Here is a 24,027-nt window from a genome sequence, read left to right as displayed (position 1 = left end):
AAGCAAAGAAAAGTATTAACAAGAGCTTCTGACTAAATAATACCTATATTGGATCCACTAGGACGTTGGTTCTCAAAGTGGGGTCCGGGGACCCCCAGGGGTACTTCAGGGGGTTCCAGGGGGTCCCCAGCTAAATGATGGACAGGGACCAAATGGACCCTTATGGGTCTGTAACTCTGAGAGTGTACAAATGGAACCAAATGGACCCTAACGGGTCCATTTGGTTCCATTTGTACACTCTCAGAGTTAAAATAACATTGATTTTACAATATAAATTGGGGTCCCAGAGACATACATGCCATTAAATGGGGGTCCGTAGCCTTAATGCATGTCATACTGGGGGTCCTTGAAATTAAAATGGTTGAGAATCACTGCTAGAGAGCCGTAAAAACCTTCTCTTATTGGGGTCCCTGGGTTATCTTTTCAAATGGGGGTCCGCGGGCTACTAAGTGTCAATTTGGGGGTCCTTGACATGAAAAAGTTTGAGAACCACTGCACTAGGACATTTATTCCATGTCCTGGAAACGAATGGTTTTGGACATACAAGGTTAGGAGTTTCCAGCAGACAGTGATGATATGTCATGTTGCACTAGCCTCTCCTTCACTCTTGCACACGGCTCTCCTCCCTCTCTAAACCCACAGCTCCGTCTCGGGCCCTAAAATAACACCCTGACCCACTGCGAGGAGTTGTAGAACGCCTTTAAGCCATTAAAGCCGGGAACGCATCTGTGTGTAACCACTTTAACCATTATTTTATACTTTGGGCTATTTCAAAAATAGCAGATCTACAAGCTCATAGCGCGGCACCGAGTGCCGCGCTAAGAGCTTGTAGATCTACTATTTTCCTTTTTTTAAATTGTGAAAATTTGTGCAAATCTTTGAATTTATGTATACTTTTGAAGCGAACATTTTTAAGTCAAATCTTTTCTTCTGGGGGGTCCCTGGAACAACATTTTGGGGGGTCCTTGACATCAAAAAAGTTTGATAACCACAGATATTATAGCAACATAATAACATTTTTTTTGAAAAAACTTATGAATTAGAAGACATTTGTAGAATCCCCAGAAGCAAAGATTTGAGTTAAAAATGTTTGCTTTAAAAATATATATATATATTCAAAGATTTGCAAAAAATGTTCACGATTTTTCTAAAATAGCAGATCTACAAGCTCATAGCGCGGCACTTGGTGCCGCGCTATGAGCTTGTATATCTGCTATTTTTGAATAGCCCAAAGAAATCTTAAAATGACACACAGATGCATCCCCGGTCTTAAAGGGTTAATCAGTCCCTCCGCAAATTTGCGGTCTTGTGATCACACGAATTTTGACGCAAACTCGACCGATCCCCCCGCTGCCACGAATCGTTGAGTACTTGCAATCTGACCCTGAGAGCCTGGATCTCCCTGCAACGTTTCCGCATTATAAAATGATCAAATTTGAAGGAATGCTCTAGGCAAGGAGCCAGTACCGCCGCCGAGCTGGTGGTGTTATGAGCCGTGGTTCCAATGAAACGCTATGTAAACAAAACGTACTTCCTTTGCAGTTCCCTCGCAGGTTTACTGTGAAGAGAACGAGACGGGTTGTTAAGACAGCAGAGAGCAGAACACGGACGTTTATGCTCGAGCACAACAGCGGTGAGCTGATTTGCTGCTTTCTGTGAGACCACTTAACCACTTAAACCCTGTATACTTAGTTGACCAGGATCCCTCAGGGCTCTATACTTGGCCCGCTCCTTTTAATGGCAAGGGTGTGTGTGTGTGTGTGTGTGTGTGTGTGTGTCTCTGCGTGTGTCTGCCGGGGCTAAATCTTGCAAACCACTCGACCGATCAGCACCAAATGTGTTGTGCACACTGCCAGTAGAACCTGAAGTAAATCCCAGCATATGTTTCATGTTTTATACTTTCTGGAAAAAAAAGTTAATTTCACTTTTTATAACATCTGTTTTTTTTATCCCGCGATTTTTTAAACCCTTATTTTTCACCCGTCGCCAATTTTCTAAGTGATCCTGGGCGCTACACTCCCCTCACCAGCCTAGGGAGGCCAGGGCCGAGCTCATGCCTCCTTCAATGCATGAGAGCCAACTGACCTTCTTGTCACCTGACAGGGGAGAGTTTCCCTGGATGGAGTATATATATATAACTTCTGTTTGATACTGGAAGTCCATAGACCAATTATTTGTTTACTAACATTGAGCCTGGACGCACAGGTGATTGTTTCACGCAATCAATTCCCAACCTGTTTCGGGGTGCACTGGTTTCAGCACACCCCAACCCCCTCTTGTGTGTGTTGGCTAGTGAGACGCGTCCTAACGAGACCTGATATAATGGGTTTCGTTGCGCGCATACTGGCTGCGTGCAGCCAGTATGACGTCGTCTGTTAAGGGGTCTATGGAGAGGCAAATAAACCACAAAAAGCCACATGACATCACTGTGTCAATATGCCGTCACCAACATGGCATCTGAGATCCACATGGAAGACGCCACCATTACACCATTCATTACACCAAATGTCTTAGCCAAAAACAGCTATTTGTTTGCTAAATATTCGCCCCAGCAGTAGGGATGCTAGTGTCGGGTTTAGCCCTATATATTTAGTCTGACGAATAGCGTTATTATGAAAGTCATGCCTTTTGTAATGATAAGTCAATGTTTAAATGTCATTTTACATTGACATATTTCATACCTTTTGTTGTGATATATTAGTCAGTCAGATTTCATGTAACCAACAGGATTCCAGTGGTGTAAAGTACATTTAGATAATATGTTGATTACTTGTCTGGTTGTTGTTGTTTTCATATATTCGTTCTTCTTTACTACTTGATGTCAAGAAGGTTACTTAAAAATGTTTAGACAGATGCTAGGGTCATTGTTTATCTCGTATCCTAGCTACTTTGTTTGGCACTACATTGTTCTCTCTGCATTTACCTTGTTGTTTGTGGACTAGAGGTCACGCGTACTCCGCTTTCTCTGATCTCGCACAAGTCGTTCTGAATAAAATGCCCAAATCTGCTAAATGCCTCGTAAATTGTACATCGTGTCTACAGACTCAAGAAATACTTTCCACTGCTCTTTGTGTATTGTATAAGAACTGACCACTAACCAGTGGTGTAAAGTAACTAAGTACATTTACTCAAGTACTGTACTTAAGTACAATTGTGAGGTCTTTTCTACTTTACTGGAGTATATCCAATTTCAGTACTTTTACTTCTACTCCGCTACATCTCAGAGGCAAATATTATACTTTTACTTCACTACAATTATTTGAAAACTTGTTACTAGTTACTTTGTAGATTTAGATCATTATTACAAAACATACATTAACCACTTCAGCCCTATAGCCCCATATACATTTCGGCCATTAGAAAATAGCAGATCTACAAGCTCACAACGCGTCGCATCGCAACGCATTGTGAGCTTGTACTGTAGATCGTCTATTTTCAAAAGATTTGTATACATTTGAAAACGTGAAATGGGACATTTCTCCTTGTGTCTCGTCCACAGATTCATCATGATTTATGATGTTCACACGCCACGCACACCCCCCATTCTGCCCAGCTCTCAGGGGAGACGCTCCCCAGGGGAGAGAATCCCCCTCTGGAGGAAAGAGAGACCCCTGGGAAATCTTCTGTGAGTGGTTGGTTCTCTGTCTGCTACCTGTGTTCATGCTAATGGGCAGAGCGCGACAGAAGCCAGATGTTCGGGTCCGATGGAGATCCTGATTTTGGAGAGTCCTAGACCACTGATTACTGAGGTTTTGTTTTGAATAATAATAATCTTGAAATGAATTTGAAAAATATTTTGATTCAAGTTTCTGTATTGAGAACATTTAAAGGTAGGGTAAGTGATTTGCTTTGGTTAAAATAAGTGTTAAATAGCTCTATATTCTGATAGTACTCATTGCTATAGAGTGTTTGTTCAGTAAAAAGAGTCTCCTTTTGAGCAGGCAAAATTGGAACTGGAACACTATAAAAATGAAGCTTAAAAATGGGTACTTTCTCCTGATTGGCTGAGATTTTGACACCTACCGGAAAATGTATTTTCTGTTTATTAAAGAGCTGGAGAGACATGGAGACTCCTGTTACTGAACAAACACTCTATAGCAATGATTACTATCAGAATATAGTATTTTAACCTTTTAACAAAATACTTTTTGTTTTAACCAAAAAATATCACTTACCCTACCCTTTAACTTATCAGCAAACAAATAAATAAAACCTAATGACACATTGTAAATGTGATCCTGTAGTAGATTTTACATTAAAACATATGAATAATAATAATAATGTTTAATTAAAGATGACTATAATTACATGCCCAAAATAAGGGCCCTACCAGACCGGCTCGAGTGACTTCCTGACCCTCAAGGTTCCATTTACTCATACAGAGCTAGGCAAGGCAGCATTCTCTGTTAGTGCTCCATCTGCTTGGAATGAGCTAAGTCCCTAAAAATCAGATCACTGCCTTCCTTGGGTCAATTTAGGGCAATCTGTTTTAGTTCTTTGAATATGTTTGAGTATTCTCTGTCTTATTCATATATTTAATATTGATGTATATACATGTATATTCCTGTTGATTACGGCGTTCTGTATCTCGGCTACATTGAAAATGAGAGCCTGCCCTTCAACTGTACTCCGAGTTGAAATAAAGGTTATGATGGAGGGCTGCCAGGTTTAAAGTGGTTAAAAATCATGACACATCCGCTGCAAAATTGCCAATACCAATGTTATCCAAAAAGTCAAGTAATGGCTGATATTATCGACCAAACCAATAACAGCCTCTAGTACTATACGCCCCATGACCTGGTCAATAATAGCCTCTAGAACTGCTCGGCCCCATGGCTTGGTGTCTCCAAGGATGCTCCATCATCCCTAACAAGCCCAGACACTGCTTCAGTCCTAGCCTCTGCTCTGTGAACCTCAAGAACCCCCCAATCATGCATGCTATACTTCATCCACCACAGATCAGAGCCCGATGGGGGTCTCTCCTCTCTGCTCACCCAGGGCCACTGACCTGCTGGCTCTGAGGGTGACGAGAGCACAGGTTCCACGCAGGCCTCAGGAGGACCTTGTCATGCCTGGAAAGGCAGGTCTGCTGCGGGAGTCTCTGCTGGGAGGCTATAGTAATGAGCTATACAGCTCACGGTCACCCTCAGACCTGCCCAGGCAGCTTTGGGTTCGAGGCTGCAGTGGCTCTGCTATAGAGAGACCCTGTCTGCTCTGGTTGGGGGTCCCCGACCCTGTCTGCTCTGGTTGGGGGTCCCCGACCCTGTCTGCTCTGGTTGGGGGTCCCCGGCCGCGTGACCGCGTGCACCGCCGCATGCCGGTGTCTCAGAGAGCAAAGACAACGTCGAGACAAGAGGGGAAGAAGAAGAGGAGGGGGAGGCAGAGGCCACAGGTGAAAAGTGGGAAGCGAAGAGATAGAAAGGGCAGATGATGAAGTGAGAGAGAGAGAGAGAGAGAGGCGGGCCTGGTGACAGAGGACGAGAGGAGGGGGAAGAATGGAGAGAAAAGACAGAGAGAGGGAGGGAGGGAAAATAACCAAGAAAGGCGAAGAGAGTAGGCGGAAAATGCTTAATTTATGTTCTATCGTATGATGGTGTTGCACACCGAAAATGGCAACTACAAGCTCACAATGCATCGCATATATTTGTCGCTCAACACCATCATAGGACTACATTTAAATTGGGCTTAACCCATTAAGACCGGGAACGCATCTGTGTGTCATTTTTTTTTTTCTTGGGCTATTTTTCTTAAATCGTGAAATATTTGTGCAAATCTTTGAATATATAGATACATTTTAACTCAAATCTTTGCTTGAGGGGGTCCCTGCACAAAATATATTGAGATGGGGGGTAATTTTGGGGGTCCTTGACATGAAAAATGTTTGAGAACCACTGATATATAACAACATATTTGTAGAATCCCCAGAAGCAAATATTTGAGTTAAAAATGTTATTAAATGTTTTAAATGTTTAAAAAATGTCACGATAAAAAAAAAAATAGCAGATCTACAAGCTCATAGTGCGGCACTCGGTGCCGCACTATGGGCTTGTAGATCGGCTGTTTTTGAATAGCCAAAGAAATCTTAAAATGACACACAGATGCGTTCCCTGCCTTAATGGCTTAAGAGAGAAACTCTTGCATCTCCCTCGCCAGTCATGCAGTGGCGGTGGCAGGGGGGGGGGGGCATTATGGAAGAAGACGTCTGCTCAAAGGTGACCTTCGTCACCCTCCCCCCCTCATAGCCCCCCGATCAATCCCTACTGGACAAGTTGGCCATGTGGCAGCATCTGGGTCCCTGAGGGTGCACCACTCCCCCTTCCGGGGAGACCCAAGGCTAGCGCCCATGGCACCGGGGGCTGCTGACGCGGCAGCGAGCGGGGGGCTATGGGCTCGAGAGGGGTCGGGCCCAGTACGGACGGAGCATCGTGCCTTCTGCCAGGCTCTGCTGGAGCCAGTCCAGGGTTCACAGGGAGAACTTGGGAACGGCAGAAGAACTTGCGGGCTTCTTCTTATCTTAGTTTTATTGTTGTTATTATTAAAGTAATGCTAGGTAACTTTTTCAATAAAACTAAAGTTAAATTGTATATCTTTTGTGAGTGGCAAATGTTTCACAACACCCACTCCATGAATTTCACCCCCGAAAGCCTTTTATTTATATATTTTCTATTGAACAGGGTCGGGGTTGACGTTCCCGCGATACTGACGTCATCGGGCCGGAAAATGGAAGCGGAAATGCACCGGTTTCCTGTTTGGCCAGGAACTACCGCGCTAATAACAAAAGGAAACTCACGCTGATTTTATGAGATTGTATGATTTGAAGAACGAAGAAGAAAAAGAACGAAAAAGAAAACACAGCTCACGGTAACTAAAGCTCCACTGTCTAAGAGAAACGATCCACAGATCGTATAAAACAATTAAAAGAACGCTTTTTGAAACACTTCCGTCTTCCGTTGAAAACAAATGGAATTCTGGGTAACGCAGTAATAAACGAACGGCCTGCAGTGACGGTAATGACCAGCAGAGGCTGCTAAAAATGTTTTTTTTAATTTGCACAGCACAACTTTAAGGATCCGCCGAATGGGAAATTCTTGGCCGAAACCAAATACCGAATATAGGAAACAGTTGGCCGAATAACCGAATACCGAATATGATTTAAAAAAAAATATATATATATATATATTTTTATTTTTTTTTAAAACACTTTTTTGTACCATTGCTGTCATGGCTGTGCCTCTGTGTAGAGCTACATGATTATGGCAAAACTTATAATCACTATGGGTCCATATCGAGATCAGTTATAAAATATATATATACATTCGGTATTCGGCCGAATAGATTTTAAGGCAGAATACGAATACAGAATAAGCTTATTTTGGCACATATTCGGACGAATATATTCGGTAGCCGAATATTCGGTGCATCCCTAGTTATTTATTATTATGTTGATGTTGCACAGTATTTCCAGATCTTGCACACACGCATTTCGCTGCTTGAGTAGTGACAAATAAACCTGCTTGAGTCTTAGCCACTTAAGCCTCATTGCAAAAATAGCAAATATAGCAGATCCACAAGCTGTAGACGTGCTATTTTCATATTCACAGTCATAGTTTTGGCGTGGTGTCAGATGCAGGCAGACACATGAATCACAGATGGAAGTTATGTACTGTGATATTTGGTGAATTAAATTTAATGGAGGTTGGTCTGGGTTAGGTAAGCTTTATACCAGATCCATTTTAAGTCATTGTCACCCTTGTAGAGGGGATATAAGAGGGATAAAAAAAAATACATACTATCGCTATCCCAAAATGTCGATGTCCTCACAAGTATAGTAATACTAAGTGGTGTAAAGTAACTATGTACATGTACTCAAGTCATTTTGAGGTAATTTTACTTTACTGGAGTATTTCCAATTTTCTATACTTTATACTTCTACTCCACTACATCTAAGAGACAAATATTGTACTTTTATTCCACTACAATTATTTGAAAACTTACTAGTTACTTTGTAGATTATTGTTACAAAACATACATTAACCACTTCAGCCCTATTTATTATTTATTCCCTGTAACAGTGTTTCAACATTGCAGTGTTGATACTTTTACTTAAAGTAAGAAATGTGAGTACTTTCTCCACCACTGGTAACACTACAAAAGTGCGTGCGTGCGTGTACCTTCAAGCTGAGCGTGCAGGTGATGTTGGCCGTCGGCATGGAGACGGCGGTGCTCATCAGCGTGCTCTTGTCCAGCCAGGTGCTGATGAGCTCCAGGCTGAGCAGCTTGTCCAGCCTGGACAGACCCTCCACGTGGAAGGGCAGCAGCAGCACCAGGCTGGCCTGGCCCCCCCACAGCCCCAGCTCCAGCACCTGCACCATGTTCTCCATGTCCTCGTAGTGACGGTACACACCTGGGCCACATGGGGACACAAAATGGAAGATTTAGAACGGGGGTCTTTAACGTCTTTCAGGCCAAGGATCACTTAGCTGAGAGATGTAGCAGGGACCCCCTGCTACATGTTTGTATAAAAATGGTGTTAAAACCTTTTCATAGATCTCCTTATAGACTTGTTTCACAGCACTTTATTTTACACATTTTCTTTAGATTTTATTTTCAATTCATATGTTGGATTCATGTTAATTCAGACATTTAACCGCTTAAACCATTAAAACATATAGTAAACTTAACCTTTGGCTCTGTACACTCTACACAAAATCTTGTGGCCGAAAAAAGCTAGCCTGGTTCCAGACAAATCTGCCATTGCAAAAAAAAATTGCCCTTGGCAGATAGAGATTCCATTTCTCTCCCTCCGAAACTGTGAGGGACCAATCACCAGAGGCATTTTATGAATTTTCCCCTCGGAAATGCAGGTTCCACACAGAGATTCCAGACCAATATCTACGCAGTGATATTAGTCTGGCCATGCCAGGCTAGAAAAAAGCCATCTCACAACGCGTCGCAACGTGACACATTGTGAGGCCCTGGAAATAGTTTGGAAATGTTGGGAAAACATTTTAAACTTGTTGCACAAAATCATAACTTGCTTTCATCCACTGTGTGCCATGTTGTTCTCAATGTGATATCAATCCAACTTTATATATTTTTCAAAAAAAAGTTAAATTGCAGATCTACAAACATAATCGGCTCTTTTTATTATTCATCTTACGAGAAGTATATAGGGCTTCAGTGGTTAACATGTCTGAAAAACACAAGTGTGTGTGTGTGTGTGTGTGTGTGTGTGTGTGTGTGTGTGTGTGTGTGTGTGTGTGTGTGTGTGTGTGTGTGTGCGTGCGTGCGTGCGTGCGCGGACATGTGGTGGATCTCAGCATCGTCAGACATAAGAAGCGGGGGGCTCCACAGGGGGAAAAAAAGGTTGGGAATGGGGGACCATTGCATTACAGGATAAATGGGGAGATGTTTGGATCAGAAACGGCCTGCCTGACAATTACAGGCCAGTGTTCCCGGTTCGAGGCGATTATCTGCCCAGATGATCCTGTAGTGTGAGGAGGGGTTTGTAGATCCGATCTTACATGTCCAAGATCTGCTCACAGACGCATAGATTACTATCAAACATTCTTGATATTTATCTAAGACGGTCGCATGCGACCAAAGAGAGATAAGTCTTCGAGAGCGAGGTGTGAGGCGGAGAGACGCTCGGCTTACTGGGACACGTCTGAAACCTGTAAGGTGGAACCACAAGCATTGTCCAGAGTTGAAACGGATCAGAAGCGGCTACTTACTGTACACGCCTAGTGCAATTGAGGCGTAGTCTCGCGTAGCCAGACAACTATTCCACAATCTCCGAATGCTATATAGAGTCTGGAACTACAGTACACCTCCCAAAATTCGAGAGAGGAAGCTGGCACTTCCGTTCGCGAAAATATATTTTAAAATATCTTTGCTTTTAATTTTTTAAATTTCCATTTCTGCTCAACAGCAAGCTATATAATATACTTTGATGATTTTGATTTGTATTAGAATAAGTTTGCGCGACTGTAAAGACGAAACCGAAGTGGGGAGGCGGCTTCACAGCCGCTTCATATTTTAATCATGATCAGAGCTTCCAGAGTGTCCAACCTGTACATTTGAAAATTGTGGGAGGCAACAGTCTGGCCACACAAGACTAATTGAATTGTATCCATGTGCAAAAAAAAAGAACAACAAAAAAAAACTGTGTGTTGGACAGCTGAGATGGAGGAAACGCATGGCGATTCATAGTTCTGCTTGGCAAGATAATATCTTCAATATCCTGTAGTGTTCAGTGATGCGGAATTATCGTTAATATCTTTCATTTGTATTTATTTATTTGCTTTCCCGAGAGTTTGATTGACGTCTGGCTTCAATTTAACCCTTTAAGACCGGGAACGCATCTGTGTGTCATTTTTTAGATTTCGTTGGGCTATTCAAAAATAGCAGATCTACAAGCTCATGGCGCGGCACCCGCGCCATGAGCTTGTAGATCTGCTATTTTCGATAAATCGTGAACATTTTGTGCAAATCTTTGAATATATATTTTTTTTTAAAGCAAACGTTTATAACTCAAATCCCTGCTTTTCTGGGGGTCTTAAAGGGTTAAGCGAGATAAGGTTTGTGTAGGACAAGATTGACATGAAGCATGAACATGATGGAATAGCATCTGCTGTGAATTCCCACGGCTCCCTCGACTGCTGTGACAGCACAAAATACACAGTGCACCTCGCCCTGACTGCAGGGCAATGCACACATTAACCCATTAAGACCAGGAAAGAATCGGAATCTTAATCCGTGTCCAGAAAGAGCAGATCTACAAGCTCTATAGCTACGAGCTTGTAGATCTGCTATTTCTTCTAAATCGTGACCAAATCTTTGAATATATATATTTAAAGCAAACATTTGTAACTCAAATCTTTGCTTCTGGGGGGGATACTGCAAATGTCTTCTAAATCCTAACAGTTTTCTGAAAAGCTTACAGTATGTTGCTTTAATATCAGTGGTTCTCAAACCTTTTCATGTCAAGGACCACCCAAAATGATATGTATTTGGCCACGGACTCCCATCTCAAAATATCTTGTTCCAGGGACCCCCCCAGAAAGATTTGAGTTACAAATGTTCCCTTTAAAAATATATATATATTAAAATATTTGCACTGAATGATCAAGATTTTTCAAAAATAGCACCGAGTGCCGCGCTATGAGCTTGTATATCTGCTATTTTTGAATAGCCAAATAAATAAATGACACAGATGCGTTCCCGGTCTAAAAGGGTTAAATATGAAAACCTATTAATAAATAAGTCAGAGGCCACACATTGATGAATAATAATAAGACGGCACATGTTTAAGTCATTTCAAAACCTGGATTCCTGCCGTGTGGTAGATGGTGTTATTCAGTGGTGGAGTAAGTAACCAAGTACATTTACTCAAGTACTGTACATAAGTATTTTGTCATTTTGAATAATACATAAGTATCATTTTGAGGTACTTTTACTTTACTTGAGTATTTCCAATGTATTACATTTCTTTATATTTCTACTCCACTACATCTCCAGGCAAATATTGCACCTTTTACTCCACTACAATTATTTGACAGCTTTAGTTACTTCGATATTTTGATTATTGATGCAAAACATAAATTAAGTGATACAAGATTATGTATTATTATAGGTTATACTTCCCAGCAGCACTTAAAGTCATTATAATCAGCCCCACCTTTAACCAGCTACAACTTTAAAGTGATTGACACATTAATGCATTAATAATAATATACATAGTCAATAATATGATTGTGAAATAGACCATTCTGTATGATTCAGGTATTTTTTATGAGTATTTTCAATACCTGACTTTTACATGGAACAGAATATTTCTACATTGTGATATTTCTATTTTTTCGACTTAAAACCATACACTAAGTTGACCGGAGTAAATTAGACCCCTTCCTGTGTTCACTACTTCATACTTCATATCTTTGCTGAAAATAGCTGATCTACAAGCTCACGATGCGTTGTGAGCTTGTAGATCTGCTGTTTTTAGCAAATGTTCGGGGGATTCTATAGGCTTCAAGTGGTTAAGTAAAAAAACTGGAGTACTTCTCCCATCACCCATGGCATTAACCATATACTGCACCTACCTGCCCTGTGCATTACGGGAACTTTGGTGTATTTCTTCCCCAAGAAGGTGCGTTTATCTCCGTGGTCCACGCTGAACTCTCTCCCCCACAGCCCTGAATAGAAAGACAGGAAGACAGTCAGGCAGACAGGCAGGCAGACAGACACACGAGGTCAGAGCCGGTTTAAATACTGGATGCTTCGCATGGATGGGCCCTTAGAAAAATATTGAAATACGCAAAAGGTACGTGCGGGGGCGGGAGGACACCCCGGCTTCAACCCGGCGGGCGCTCATTCATGAAGGCGCGTGGCCGCTGTGTGCCGCGCGCATACCACACTGACACCGAGTCATCAAACATTGATATACAGAGAGAGTGCATTGAAAAAAAAGCCTATATTGCTCTCCATAAAACCTGTGTGTGTGGAGGGCTATACGGGGACGGTTATGAGGTCCGTGAGGTCACACACCTTCCTCATTCACCGGTGTGCCCTCCCCGGTGTGCTCGGTGACGCCCCCCCCCCCCAACCCCCCCTGACTGCTGCCCGACGGAGGGGGACAGGAGATGAGCGGAATTGGTGAGGCGGTAATAAACTGCCTTCCTATACTGTCTGCCAGACACCCCCGTGGCCAGTTCAATAGAGCCGGAGAGAGGAGACACTGGATGGAGTGACCAGATCAACCTGGGTAAAGAAATAGATAATAGAACTATGGCTGGCCTGGGCAATATGGAAGAAAAAAATATATATATATATTCAAAGATTTGCACAAATGTTCTCCATTTTTCAAAAAGAACAGATGTACAAGCTCATAGCGCGGCACTCGGTGCCGCGCTATGAGCTTGTATATCTGCTATTTTTGAATAGCCAAAGTGTAAAATAATACTTTTTAGCTCAAATCAAAAAGTGACACAGATGCGTTCCAGGTCTTAATGGGTTAAATGTATATAAATCGTCCTCAATGACGCGCAGTATAATTTCTGTCTAACCGCTGTGTTCCAAATAAGATGTTTTTTTCCTAAGCAACAACAAAGGCTTCTATTTCACTAAGATAACTTTCCAGCAAGAGAAAGGCTGTAGTTTGTAGTAGTTCAGAATCCACATCGATGATGTCACCGGTAGGTAGGTTTCTGAACTGTCCACAGCCCATCAATGAGACCAATGAGTGGGAGTAGACAGAAATGGCGCCGTCTTATAATGAGCATTAGTGAGGACCAATAATATGACGATATGGTTGAAAAAGGGCGCAGTGCGCCTTTAAGTGATTAAAACCAGAAAACGACCAGGACACTTATGCGGTATCATGTTACGATATTAAAAAAATCCCAGACAATATCTAGTCACGTATCACGAAATGGATATATTATCCATATATTAATGACCAGCCCTAGCATGAATCTGACACCGGAGAGTGAGCCTGATGTAAACCAGGCTCACCTCGCCTCACCTCACCTCGGAGCACGGCCAATCACGGCGCGCGGGCGGCGGATGGAATGGAATTTGCTCTTCCAAAGAACAGGCAAACACCAGCCACAGGCACCCATCTCCACTTTCACAAACTCTGGAGGAGTGAGAAACGGGATATGACTTCCTTTCTTTCTTTTTTTTAACCCATAAAGACCGGGAACGCATCTGTGTCACTTTTATATTTCTTTGGGCTTTTCAAAAATAGCAGATCTACAAGCTCATAGCGCGGCACCGAGTGCCGCGCTATGAGCTTGTATATCTGCTATTTTTGTTTTTAAATCGAGAAAATGTGTGCGAATCTTTGAATATATAAAAACATTTATAACTCAAAACTTTGCTTCTGGGGGTCCCTGGAACGAAATATTTTCAGATGGGGGTCCGCGGCAAAATACATATAATCTTGGAGGTCCTCGACATGAAAAAGTTTGAGAACCACTGATATATATATAGCAACATACGTTATTTTCCAAAAACTAACTGTTAGGATTTAGAAGACATTTGTAGAATCCTCCAGAAGCAAAGATTTGAGTTTTGAGCGAAAAATGTTTGCTATATATATATGTATATTCAAAGATTTGCAGGAATTTTCATGATTTTTCAAAAATAGCAGATCTACAAGCTCATAGCGTGGCACTCGGTGCCACGCTATGAGGCACTGAGCTTGTAGATCTGCTATTTTTGAAAAGCCAAAGAAATAAAAAAAAATGATACAAGATTCTTTCCCGGTCTAAACGGGTTATAACCACAACAGCAACAGCCGATGTGTGTTACCTGGGTGGCATTATTCGTCCGCTATGCAGTAACATGTGGGGAAAAAGAGTAAAAGAACCGGGGTTACATACGTAACCTCTAGTTCTCCCTGTATGTTTTGTATGTGTCCAAAAAAACACCATGATGAGGTGATACCTGGCAAGAAGCACACTAGTACCTGGGCCAGCATTCAAAGCTAGGCGATGCGTGGTGATTTGGGGGGCGTGTGAGGGCTGTGTGGGGGCCGCGGTGTCTAGACAAGCTCGGCGTGTGCTTCCTCCTGGCCGAGCGCTGTGTTATCTCCCAGCGCCTCCTGGCCACAGCCCTAGCAGAGGAGGAGGAGGTCCGGTCCATATACTTGAAAACCCACCAACCCATTAATATCCAATCCCTCCCGACAATAAACAATGAGACAATTGCAATCTCGGAGAAAGAAAGAAACCCGATTCGCATTCTCCCGGCCCATATTACGCCAAGACATCGGGAATACATAATAAGAAAAGAACAAGGGAGAGAATCAATGAGGCCGACCGTGTTGCTGCTCTCCTCTCCCTCATCAACTTCTGATTACAAGTGGTTTGTGGTATTTTAAAAGCCGTTATTAGAGGTTAAATATGTGGGGACTTGTTGTTTCCCCTCGTGTGCACGCTTTTCTCGGCTTTTATTTTATTGTATTTTTTTCCCCCTCCTTTTTCTGGGGGATCCTATTTTTCTCCGTTTCCACTGTTTGTTTGTCTTGAAACAAAGCACAGAGCCTGAATTAATTAACAAGTATGGACTGGAACTCCCAAGGTAGGCCTCCCTCTCTCCCCTTTCTTTCTCTCTCCTCCTCCTCTCTCCCCCTCTGCCTCACCCCTTCTCTCTGTCATTCCCCATCTTCCCGTCTTTCTCCCTCTCCCTCTCCGTCTCTCTCAGTGGTCTAACCCCATGCTTTCTTCACTCCGCTCACACATGCAAAATTACGCCAGTCTCCATCGCTTTGTCCGCCAAACCCACCCAGAAGTCTCCGTCTCATCACATTTCCTCTGGCTCAACAACAGACCTCTCCTCTCCATTCTGTTTCCTTTACATTACTCCCCTCTGATTTCCTGTCCACTAATTCTCTCCCCCTCCTTCTCTCTCTCTCTCTCTCTCCTCTCTTTGAGTCATGCATAGAGCCAAGGGAGTGGGGGAGGGCGACAGCAAAGAGCTCGCCCCTCCCACCCCTTGTTTCTCTTCAATAATTAACTAGAAGGAGCAAGAGGGAAGCAAACAAACAAACAAACAAAAAAAAAGAACATTAGAGGAAGCAGATGCCTTCTCCACGCCAAAAGAATTCCCCGCCATTGTCGTTCTGTGAGACCCGTTGCATCATCAGCGTGCCGAGTATTGCCTCAGGACCCCTCGCGGTATCAAAGACAAACTCAAACGCAGAGGAAGAAAAAAAGTTAGCGCAACGACAGACACACAAACGATCGACTACATTTAAATTATAAATCAAAACTAAAGGAATTCAATTTGCGGTAATCTAATTTGAAGAGCCCCAACCTGCCGTGTAATCTAATTTGTGTATTTCCGCCGCAAAAAAATTAATGAACGGACCAACGAGGGTTCAACAGAAAAACTCATTTTCATAATGAAGTCAAAACATCAAACAAAGAAAATTAATTAAATTGCTTATCAATGTTCAGTCTGTCAGCCAATGTTATTTTTCCGGGAGCCTGTCTGTCTGTCTGTCTGTCTGTCTGTCTGTCTGTTGGCCACCTGTTCTCTCCTCCAAATAGCCTGACTTATACTCCGCCGTACGACGGTGTCGCGCACCGAACATTAGCCGGATATAAAAGGCTTTTAGATGAGAGGAAGACAATACCTGGAGAGAGGGAGAGAGAGAGGGAGGGAGGGAGAGGGAGGGAGAGGGAGCTAGCAACATATAATCGTGTGAACAGCAGGGCTGCTGGGAGTGAGACGGGGAAGAGGAGATGGCAGCAGACAAGACAGATGAGATGGCGATGTGCAAAAGGACCCGGCGGCCGAAAACAAAGAGACTGCGAAAGTGTGCGGGAGAACAGGAGGATGCAGTTTGGTGCATTGTGTCTTTTTTATGTCCCGAAAAAACTAGAACAAACCTAAGCCTTCCTTCACACACCTGCAGGCTTCACACACACACACACACACACACACACACACACACACACACCCACCCACCCACCACTGGCTGCAGGTCAGAGAAACACACAGGATGAGAGGATGACTCGACTCTGAGGCTGAGTTGATTTGGCCTCTCACACACACAGATTCGTTTTAGGTTTTTCAGTGGTTCTTTGAGCCCGTTCAGCCCCTGTATGCTGTTTTTTTTAACAGTTTAAAAAAAAAACTGTTACTAGTACATCAGTGGTTCTCAAACTTTTTCATGTCAAAGACCCCCAAAACGATATGTATTTGGCCGCGGACCTCCATCTCAAAATATGTTGTTCCAGGGACCCCCAGAAGCAAAGATTTGAGTTACAAATGTTCGCTTAAAAATATATATATTCAAAGATTTGCACACATTTTCACAATTTTTCAAAAATAGCAGATCTATAAGCTGATAGCGCAACACTCGGTTGAGTGCGCCATGAGCTTGTATATCTGCTATTTTTGACTGACTTTCGATGACTGACTTTCGATGCTATATTAACTCATTTTGCTGTGGACCCTCTGGAACTCCCTTAAGGACCCCTGGGGGTCCCCGGACCCCCGTTTGAGAACCACTGCTGTAAAGGTTCTCTGCTGGTTCTTCATCTTAGTTTAGGCACCTCTAATGGTTCTGTATACAGTAGCACCATTTGACAAAGGTGATACATCGCCTTTTTCCCCTTGACCAAAGATACAGCTCTGTTGTAAATTAATTATGACAAAATGTACCTACACCAGCAGATCATTCACAAATCACGACATAAAAAGAAAAGCTGTTGTACTACGTTAACACTTTAGGACTGGGAACGCATCTGTGTCATTTTAAGATTTCTTTGGCTATTAAAAAATAGCAGATATACAAGCTCATAGCGCGGCACCGAGTGCCGCGCTATGAGCTTGTAGATCTGCCATTTTAGAAAAATCATGAAAATGTTATATCTATATAAATAAAATCACACCCAGTGTGAAGAGAGTGGTGCCTTTGAAAGTGTAACTGGTTGCATCCTTGTGTTGCAATCAGCAACAATATTATTGTCACGTGTCACGTGAAGCTTGACCAATCATACGGACGGACATACGGACGGACGGACATACGGACACACGGACAAAGTCAAATGTAGGAGTGGTTGGCACCACTCAAAAATGTAAGCGAACATTTGTAACTCAAGTCTTTGCTTCTGGGGGTCCCTTCAGCAAAATATTTTGAGATGGGGAGGGGAAGGAGGGGGTCCGCGGCCAAATACATATCATTTTTGGTGTCCTTGACATGAAAAGGTTTGAGAACCACCGACAAAGAAACATACGCTTTTCATAAAACTGTTAGGATTTAGAAGACATTTGTATAGAATCAGCCTCAGGCCTTAATGAGTTAAACAACTGAATTCAGCGACCGACTCCGTCGAAGGATCAACCACCCCCCCAGTTGGGCTGTAAGCAATGTTCCAACAGGGGGCGCCATGCAACAATGACAGATCAGGGCTCTTCAAAAGCGGACGCATTGAAGCCTGCAGCAAAAAGGCAAGTGACTCCGTGCCACTGCGGCCCCCCCTCCACAAAAGAGCAGATCAGAGCCCAGCTCTGCGGCAGACTTGGAGCGCTCCGAGCACAGATGTTGGGCACGACGCCGCGGGGAGGGAGTCTGGACACTTGTTACTCAATTATTTAAGATGACACATCACCCCCCAACGGAAGATGAATAAGCTCTCAGTGATAGACCCCAGAATCATCCTTTATCTGCTGTGTCCACCAGCTGGGGTCCAACGGGTGGCCGCGCGCGCACGCGCCCCCTCTGCGCGTGCGCGCGTAGAGGCACACAGGTGGGCGATGCTGGCAACGCGGCCGCTTTGATGGACGAGCTGGCGAGAGCACAGTCGGAGCTTTGTGAGCACTGACACAGACCCGTGGGCACGCACACATGCTAATATTAATCACAATTAACAGTCAAACCCGGGTAAGTTAACTCATTGCTGGACCGGCCCCTCCGATAGAGTGCTCATGCCCGTTTACAGACACACTGCGGCATTCCAAGTGGCTGCGATTTTGAAGCCCGGGCTGATGGATTTCAACACCGTTCAATTGTTCGGGCCTGGCTGCAATGTGATGTGATGAGCTTACTGTCCAGCCAAATACTTCTGCCATTGGCTGCACATAGCTACATGATACATGCAACCGGTTGGCTAGAGGAGGATTTGAGTGACCGGGTTCTGTTGGTAAAATGGTAAATGCTGTATTTATGTAGCGCCTTTGTCCAGTCGCGTTACAAAGTTCATTGCATTCACACACCGACGGTGAAAGCAACCATGCGCAAGGCACCAACCTGCTCATTGTGAGCAGTTAGGGGCTACAATTAAAGTGTCTTGCTCAAGGCCATTTTAACAGGCAGCCAGCGAGAGCCGGGAATCGAACCAGGAACCTTCCGACTCCCCGAAGGTTTCCGTTTGTGAGCTTGCTAATCTGCACACGACTCAATCGATAATGATGAAGTATAAATCAAGTAACATGTTTTCATTCAACTATAATTAATTCCCATAAGCTATAAAAATGACAGCATTTTCAAGCTCTTGAGACCACACTTCAAAGACAGTGTGAGATAGTACTGGGGCCAGGCAATACACTTTATAGTCTGGGAATTCTGTGATATCAGACATAAATGAAATATGATAGTCGTGGAATAGACACTACATACATGTCTGAGGGAAGACTTACAAAACAGATATTTAAATGGGATATTAGTATTACCCATAATCATCCTTGGGCAAGGGAGATAGATAGCAGGTATATTTTCTGAGGCTGGACTTGATATTTAGAAATAAATTATATGCTAATGTTAATCAAATCAACCCTGAAGAAGGCAGACTGACTGCCGAAACGTTGGTTATTTTTAATCTCTTTTATGTGCTAATAAATAATTGCTTCGGAAGTTATGAGTGTGCAGCGATTTTTTTCCTTCTATTTTAAGACTTTATTTTCATTAACTGGCACCTGACCACGTGTGTGTGTGCGTTTCATATGGGGCTATGCTAATGTTTCTGAAAGAACATGCATTGCATAAGATGCCAATGTTCAACATCACATACTTTACAGCATTGGTTCTCAAAGTGGGGTCCGGGGACCCCCAGGGGTCCTTGAGGGGGTTCCAGGGGGTCCCCAGCAAAATGTGTGAATATAGCATCACAATAATTGTAACCTTTTATACTTTGGCTATTCAAAAATAGCAGATCTACAAGCTCATAGCGCGGCACCGAGTGCCGCGCTATGAGCTTGTATATCTGCTATTTTTGAAAAATCTTGAAGATTCGCGCAAATCTTTGAATATATTTATTTTAAAGCGAACATTTTAACACAAATATTTTGCTTCTGGGAGTCCCTGGCACAACATATTTTTAGATGGGGGTCCGCGGCCAAATATATATCAATTTGGGGGTCCCTGGCATGGAAAAAGTTTGAGAAGCACTGCTGTACAGTACAGTATATGTACCATGTGCTATCACACACGCTATCTGTATGTATATATGTTTGTTTGTTTTATTTAAGCTGTTTCTATCTCTTTCCATTCTGCTCTCACTCTACCTGTATTCTCTCCTCACAGATAGGGTTAGGATCCACAACCGGAGGAATCAGAGGAACCGGATCCAACATTGAGGAACCGGAATCGGTTCCCTCACATTTGGAACCGTTTCTGGAACCGTTTTTTAATCACACTGTCAGAGCTGGTTATGTGGATTTATTTCACGTCTGCTATGCAATTACAATACCGGTGGTTCTCAAACCTTTAAATTTCAAGGACCACCATAACTCTGAGAGTGTACAAATGGAACCAAATGGACCCGTAAGGGTCCATGATTTTTCAAAGGTTGGTAAAATCGCACCTTTTCGCTGGCAGTAGTGTCACACTATTACACCATTACTCAGGGCAGTTAAGGAGTTAAGAGGGAATCGTTAAGGAACCAGAATCGTTGAAATCCTAAAGGATCCCAACCAGTGTTGCCAGATTGCCAGAGAGAAACAAGCAACCAGGTTGAGGAAAACCAGCCCAAAAGAAGCGATTATGAGCCACATGAGCACTTTAACATATAGATCAGCTATTTGAAAATAGCAGATCTACAAGCTCACAACACGTCACATCTGTAGATCGGCTATTTTCAAATAAAGTCTTGCGGGGAAATTATAATAAGCAGATCTGGCAACCCTGATCCCAACCCTACTCACGGAAGACTACTCCAAAATGATGGAGCGTGCAGCCACGCACAAGATAAATGATTTCACCCGCTTCTCTACGTCCGTAAACCTGTGATGTGACAATAAAGCTGATTCTGATTCTGCATCTTCTTGGACTTCTAATCAAATTGAGAGCCAGGTAATGATCTAATTTGAAGGAGAAGTGGGCATATCCTCATATCAAATCAAATCAAATAGTAATGTTATGACTATCTGTGTCCAAACTCAGAGGCTATATGCACATGAACCATATGTTAGTTTTAATTTAACCAGGGGTCAAGGGTCATTGTGTGCACAGCTGAGGTCTGGTACTATATATTTGGCGATAGAAAGAGGCACATTTAATGCTATCAGAGTAGTTTGAAAGAATTTTCAAAAATAGGGCTTAAATGTTTAAATCAAAACATTACGGTATTAAGGTATATAAACATATTGTGATAATTGATTTTGTCCATATTGCCCAGCATTAAATACTATATTCAAGACATTAACCACTATATACATATGGTAGTACGACAAATAGCAAAAAATGTCCGACCTACTAGCTTACAATGTGTTGCATTGCGACATTTTGTGAGCTTGTAGATCTGCTATTGTTTGCCTCAATAAAATAGGGAGGTCAGGTTGAAAGTGGTTAAAAGGTATTTCAGAAACAGTTCTTAGTTTTTGCCATAAGTGGTCTATGTATGTATGTATGTCACGCACACTATTTCTCTTCACCTTTAAAGCGCAGGGCATTGGCCAGTATGAGGGCTCCCGCCTTGGCCTGGATCTCGGCCCCTAGAGGAGGGACCCCCTCCAGCCCGCCAAGGCCAGCCTTGGCCCAGGCGTGGAGCTGCTTCAGGTCGGCCTGGGAGTCTCCCTTCCACAGAGGCAGGTGCTGCACCCCGAACCTGGCCCGGACGTCCTTGACGAAGGCCTGGTCCACGGGCGGCGTTTCCTTGGAGAAGACGGCCGAGGCGCCGTGGAGGTGGAAGCTGCTCCCGTTGGCCTCCCCGAGGGCCTTCAGCGCCCCAGATAAAAGCTCCTCCCCTCCTCCTCTTCCTGCCTCGGGGGAAGAGGAAGAGGAAGAAGAAGACGAGGGGGTCTTGAGGAGGTCCCGGAGCTGGCTGGAGGTGCTACCGCCGGAGCCTCCGCCCAGAGCGCCCAGGGAGGACGCCAAGAGCAAGGGGGAGAAAACGGTGTTGTGGGAGTCGGACGAGCGGAGAGCCTGGTACACGCGCAGACCCAGGGCCCAGGTGGGGTCCCCTAGGGGTGATGGAGGGCGGGGTGGGGGGGGTGGGGGTGGGCTGGCAAGGGCGGCGGCAGGGGTCTTCTCTGATGAGGCGGCGGCGTTGCCCCCCAGCGATAGGAGAACTGGCACAGCGATGATGAGGAGAGAGATGGAGAGTGTAGGCAGCATGGCAGACCTGGAGGAGAGAAAGAAACACCATCAACATTGTTGTTGCCATGTTAATTAATATGTTTTCTCATCAATATGCCTTATTCTCTCTCTCTCTCTCTCTCTCACACATGAAAAAAACATTAACCCATTCAATCCGGGGACGCATCTCTGTCATTTTACATTTCTTTGGCTATTCAAAAATAGCAGATCTACAAGCTCATAGCGCGGCACCGAGTGCCGCGCTATGAGCTTGTGGATCTGCTATTTTTGATAAATTGTGAAAATGCCTGCAAATCTTTGAATATATGCATATATTCTTATTATTATTTTAAAACGAACATTTGTAACTCAAATCTTTGCTTCTGGGGGGTCCCTGGAACAAAATATTTTGCAAATGTTTGCTTTATAAAATATATACATTTAAAGATTTGCAAACATTTTCAGGATTTTTCAAAAACAATAGCCACACTATGAGCTTGTAGATCTGCTGTTTTTTTAATAGCCAAAGAAATCTAAAAATGACAGATCTATGCGTTCCGGATTGAACGGGTTAAACATTACAATGCTAGTTTAGATTATGCTCATAGCAAAGGAAATGGCTTACTCATATGGCTTACTATATGCCCCTTTGCAAAGACATTGTTTCAGTTCATGTAATAAAGCACTAGCCTGCGGCCCTCCTCCTTCTGACAGCGTGGTGACTCCCACTGCTTCCACACTGCATGTTCACTCTCTCTGTTCCTCCCCTGCTGACTAAGTACACGGGAACTTTAACTGTAAACTTTAAACCAAGTCTTCATCATCAACGACGTGCTATTTTTTAAATGGATCACACCCACTGCAGCACCAATACAGTGTGTTACACAATTAACTTTGATGCAGTGTCAAGAAAATGAAAAAAAAAACAACGGAATGATGATGAAAAGGAGAATGAAGCAAAGCGTTTGTTCCTTTCAACGCCCCCCTCCTCCCGCCCCCTGCTCTTGACTTTGAATTCGCCAAGCCGACGATGACAGAATGACGCTCAACATCTGTTTTCCTACTTTATTATAAATATCCGAAAGCCTCTGCAGCTAAAAAAAAAAGAGAATAAGAAAAGAAAGGTTGATGTTTACTCCCAAATTACCGTTAATTAATTCAAAGTTTCTTGCTCCAGTACTGCAGCTGCGACGCTGTCCTTGGGAAGTGATGTTGAGGGGAAGTGATGTAGGGACTGACTGACTGCGTTCAGACGTGGCAGAAACACACAATACAGACACACATTTCTGCCCTTTTGGGAGTGGGAGCGCTTTCCCCAATTCCCACAAACTTCCAGAACGTAGTGGCGCTGCGGTGGGCTGCTGTCGCTTGCCGACAAGAAGCACAACGCGTCGCAGCAAGCGTCACGCCTCGCTTAATCGGCTTCAACGTTACAAAGCGATCTTATAGCCTACTTGTGAACTTTCTAATGATGGTTGATTTGAATTGCAAATAACCCACACAACCATGGTTAAAAAAAACTGGCAAAAGGCATTCGAAGATAAAACAAAGTAAAGCCCAGCACAGGACTTTTATTGGTTCTCCTCTCACAGATAAAACTAAAAACATAAGAGAAGAGAGAGGACGTTCGTCTTATTTATCGTGTAATAAAACGCCTGGCAACTGTAGCCATGGATCACGCGACGGTCGTCTGTCACGACCGTCATGGATGAACTTCAACCTGGTGTTTGTACGTTCTCCCTTTTTGGTCCGTACATCCACATAAACGTTCAGATTTCAAATATAGAGTGCTTACCCCATGGCCACGGATGTTGCAATTATGTACGGGTTCTCAAAAGTACCCGTATCTTCAGCATTGTTCAATAAAAAGCATTTTAATCCGACCGGTGGCCATTTTCTCAGAGTTATTTTCCGTGCAATACACCTCCCAACCGATAGGGCCACGTAGTTGAAAGCATATGAAAGAATGGCCACCGATCGGATTAAATGCTTTTTATTGA

General features: G+C 43.5%; 1 protein-coding gene across 1 annotated transcript in view; it reads right to left on the bottom strand.

The window, feature by feature from the left end:
• The window catches only part of serpinh2 (serine (or cysteine) peptidase inhibitor, clade H, member 2), a 41,945-nt gene extending 18,685 nt beyond the window's left edge, over positions 1-23,260 (bottom strand). The window contains exons 1-4 of the mRNA XM_084043564.1: positions 23,175-23,260; positions 21,385-22,073; positions 12,102-12,194; positions 8,172-8,404 (exon numbers count right to left, since the gene is read on the bottom strand). Of these exons, the coding sequence (XP_083899690.1) occupies positions 8,172-8,404; positions 12,102-12,194; positions 21,385-22,066 (1,008 nt within the window). The 5' untranslated portion in view covers positions 22,067-22,073; positions 23,175-23,260. The remainder of the gene's footprint in view (positions 1-8,171; positions 8,405-12,101; positions 12,195-21,384; positions 22,074-23,174) is intronic.
• Between the last annotated feature and the right edge of the window lie 767 nt (positions 23,261-24,027).

Source organism: Gymnoscopelus microlampas (assembly GCF_963454915.1).
Source record: "Gymnoscopelus microlampas genome assembly, chromosome: 19".
In the NCBI taxonomy this organism is placed as follows: domain Eukaryota; kingdom Metazoa; phylum Chordata; class Actinopteri; order Myctophiformes; family Myctophidae; genus Gymnoscopelus; species Gymnoscopelus microlampas.
Note: the sequence above shows the minus strand (reverse complement) of the source record. Positions and strands in the feature narration are given on the sequence as shown.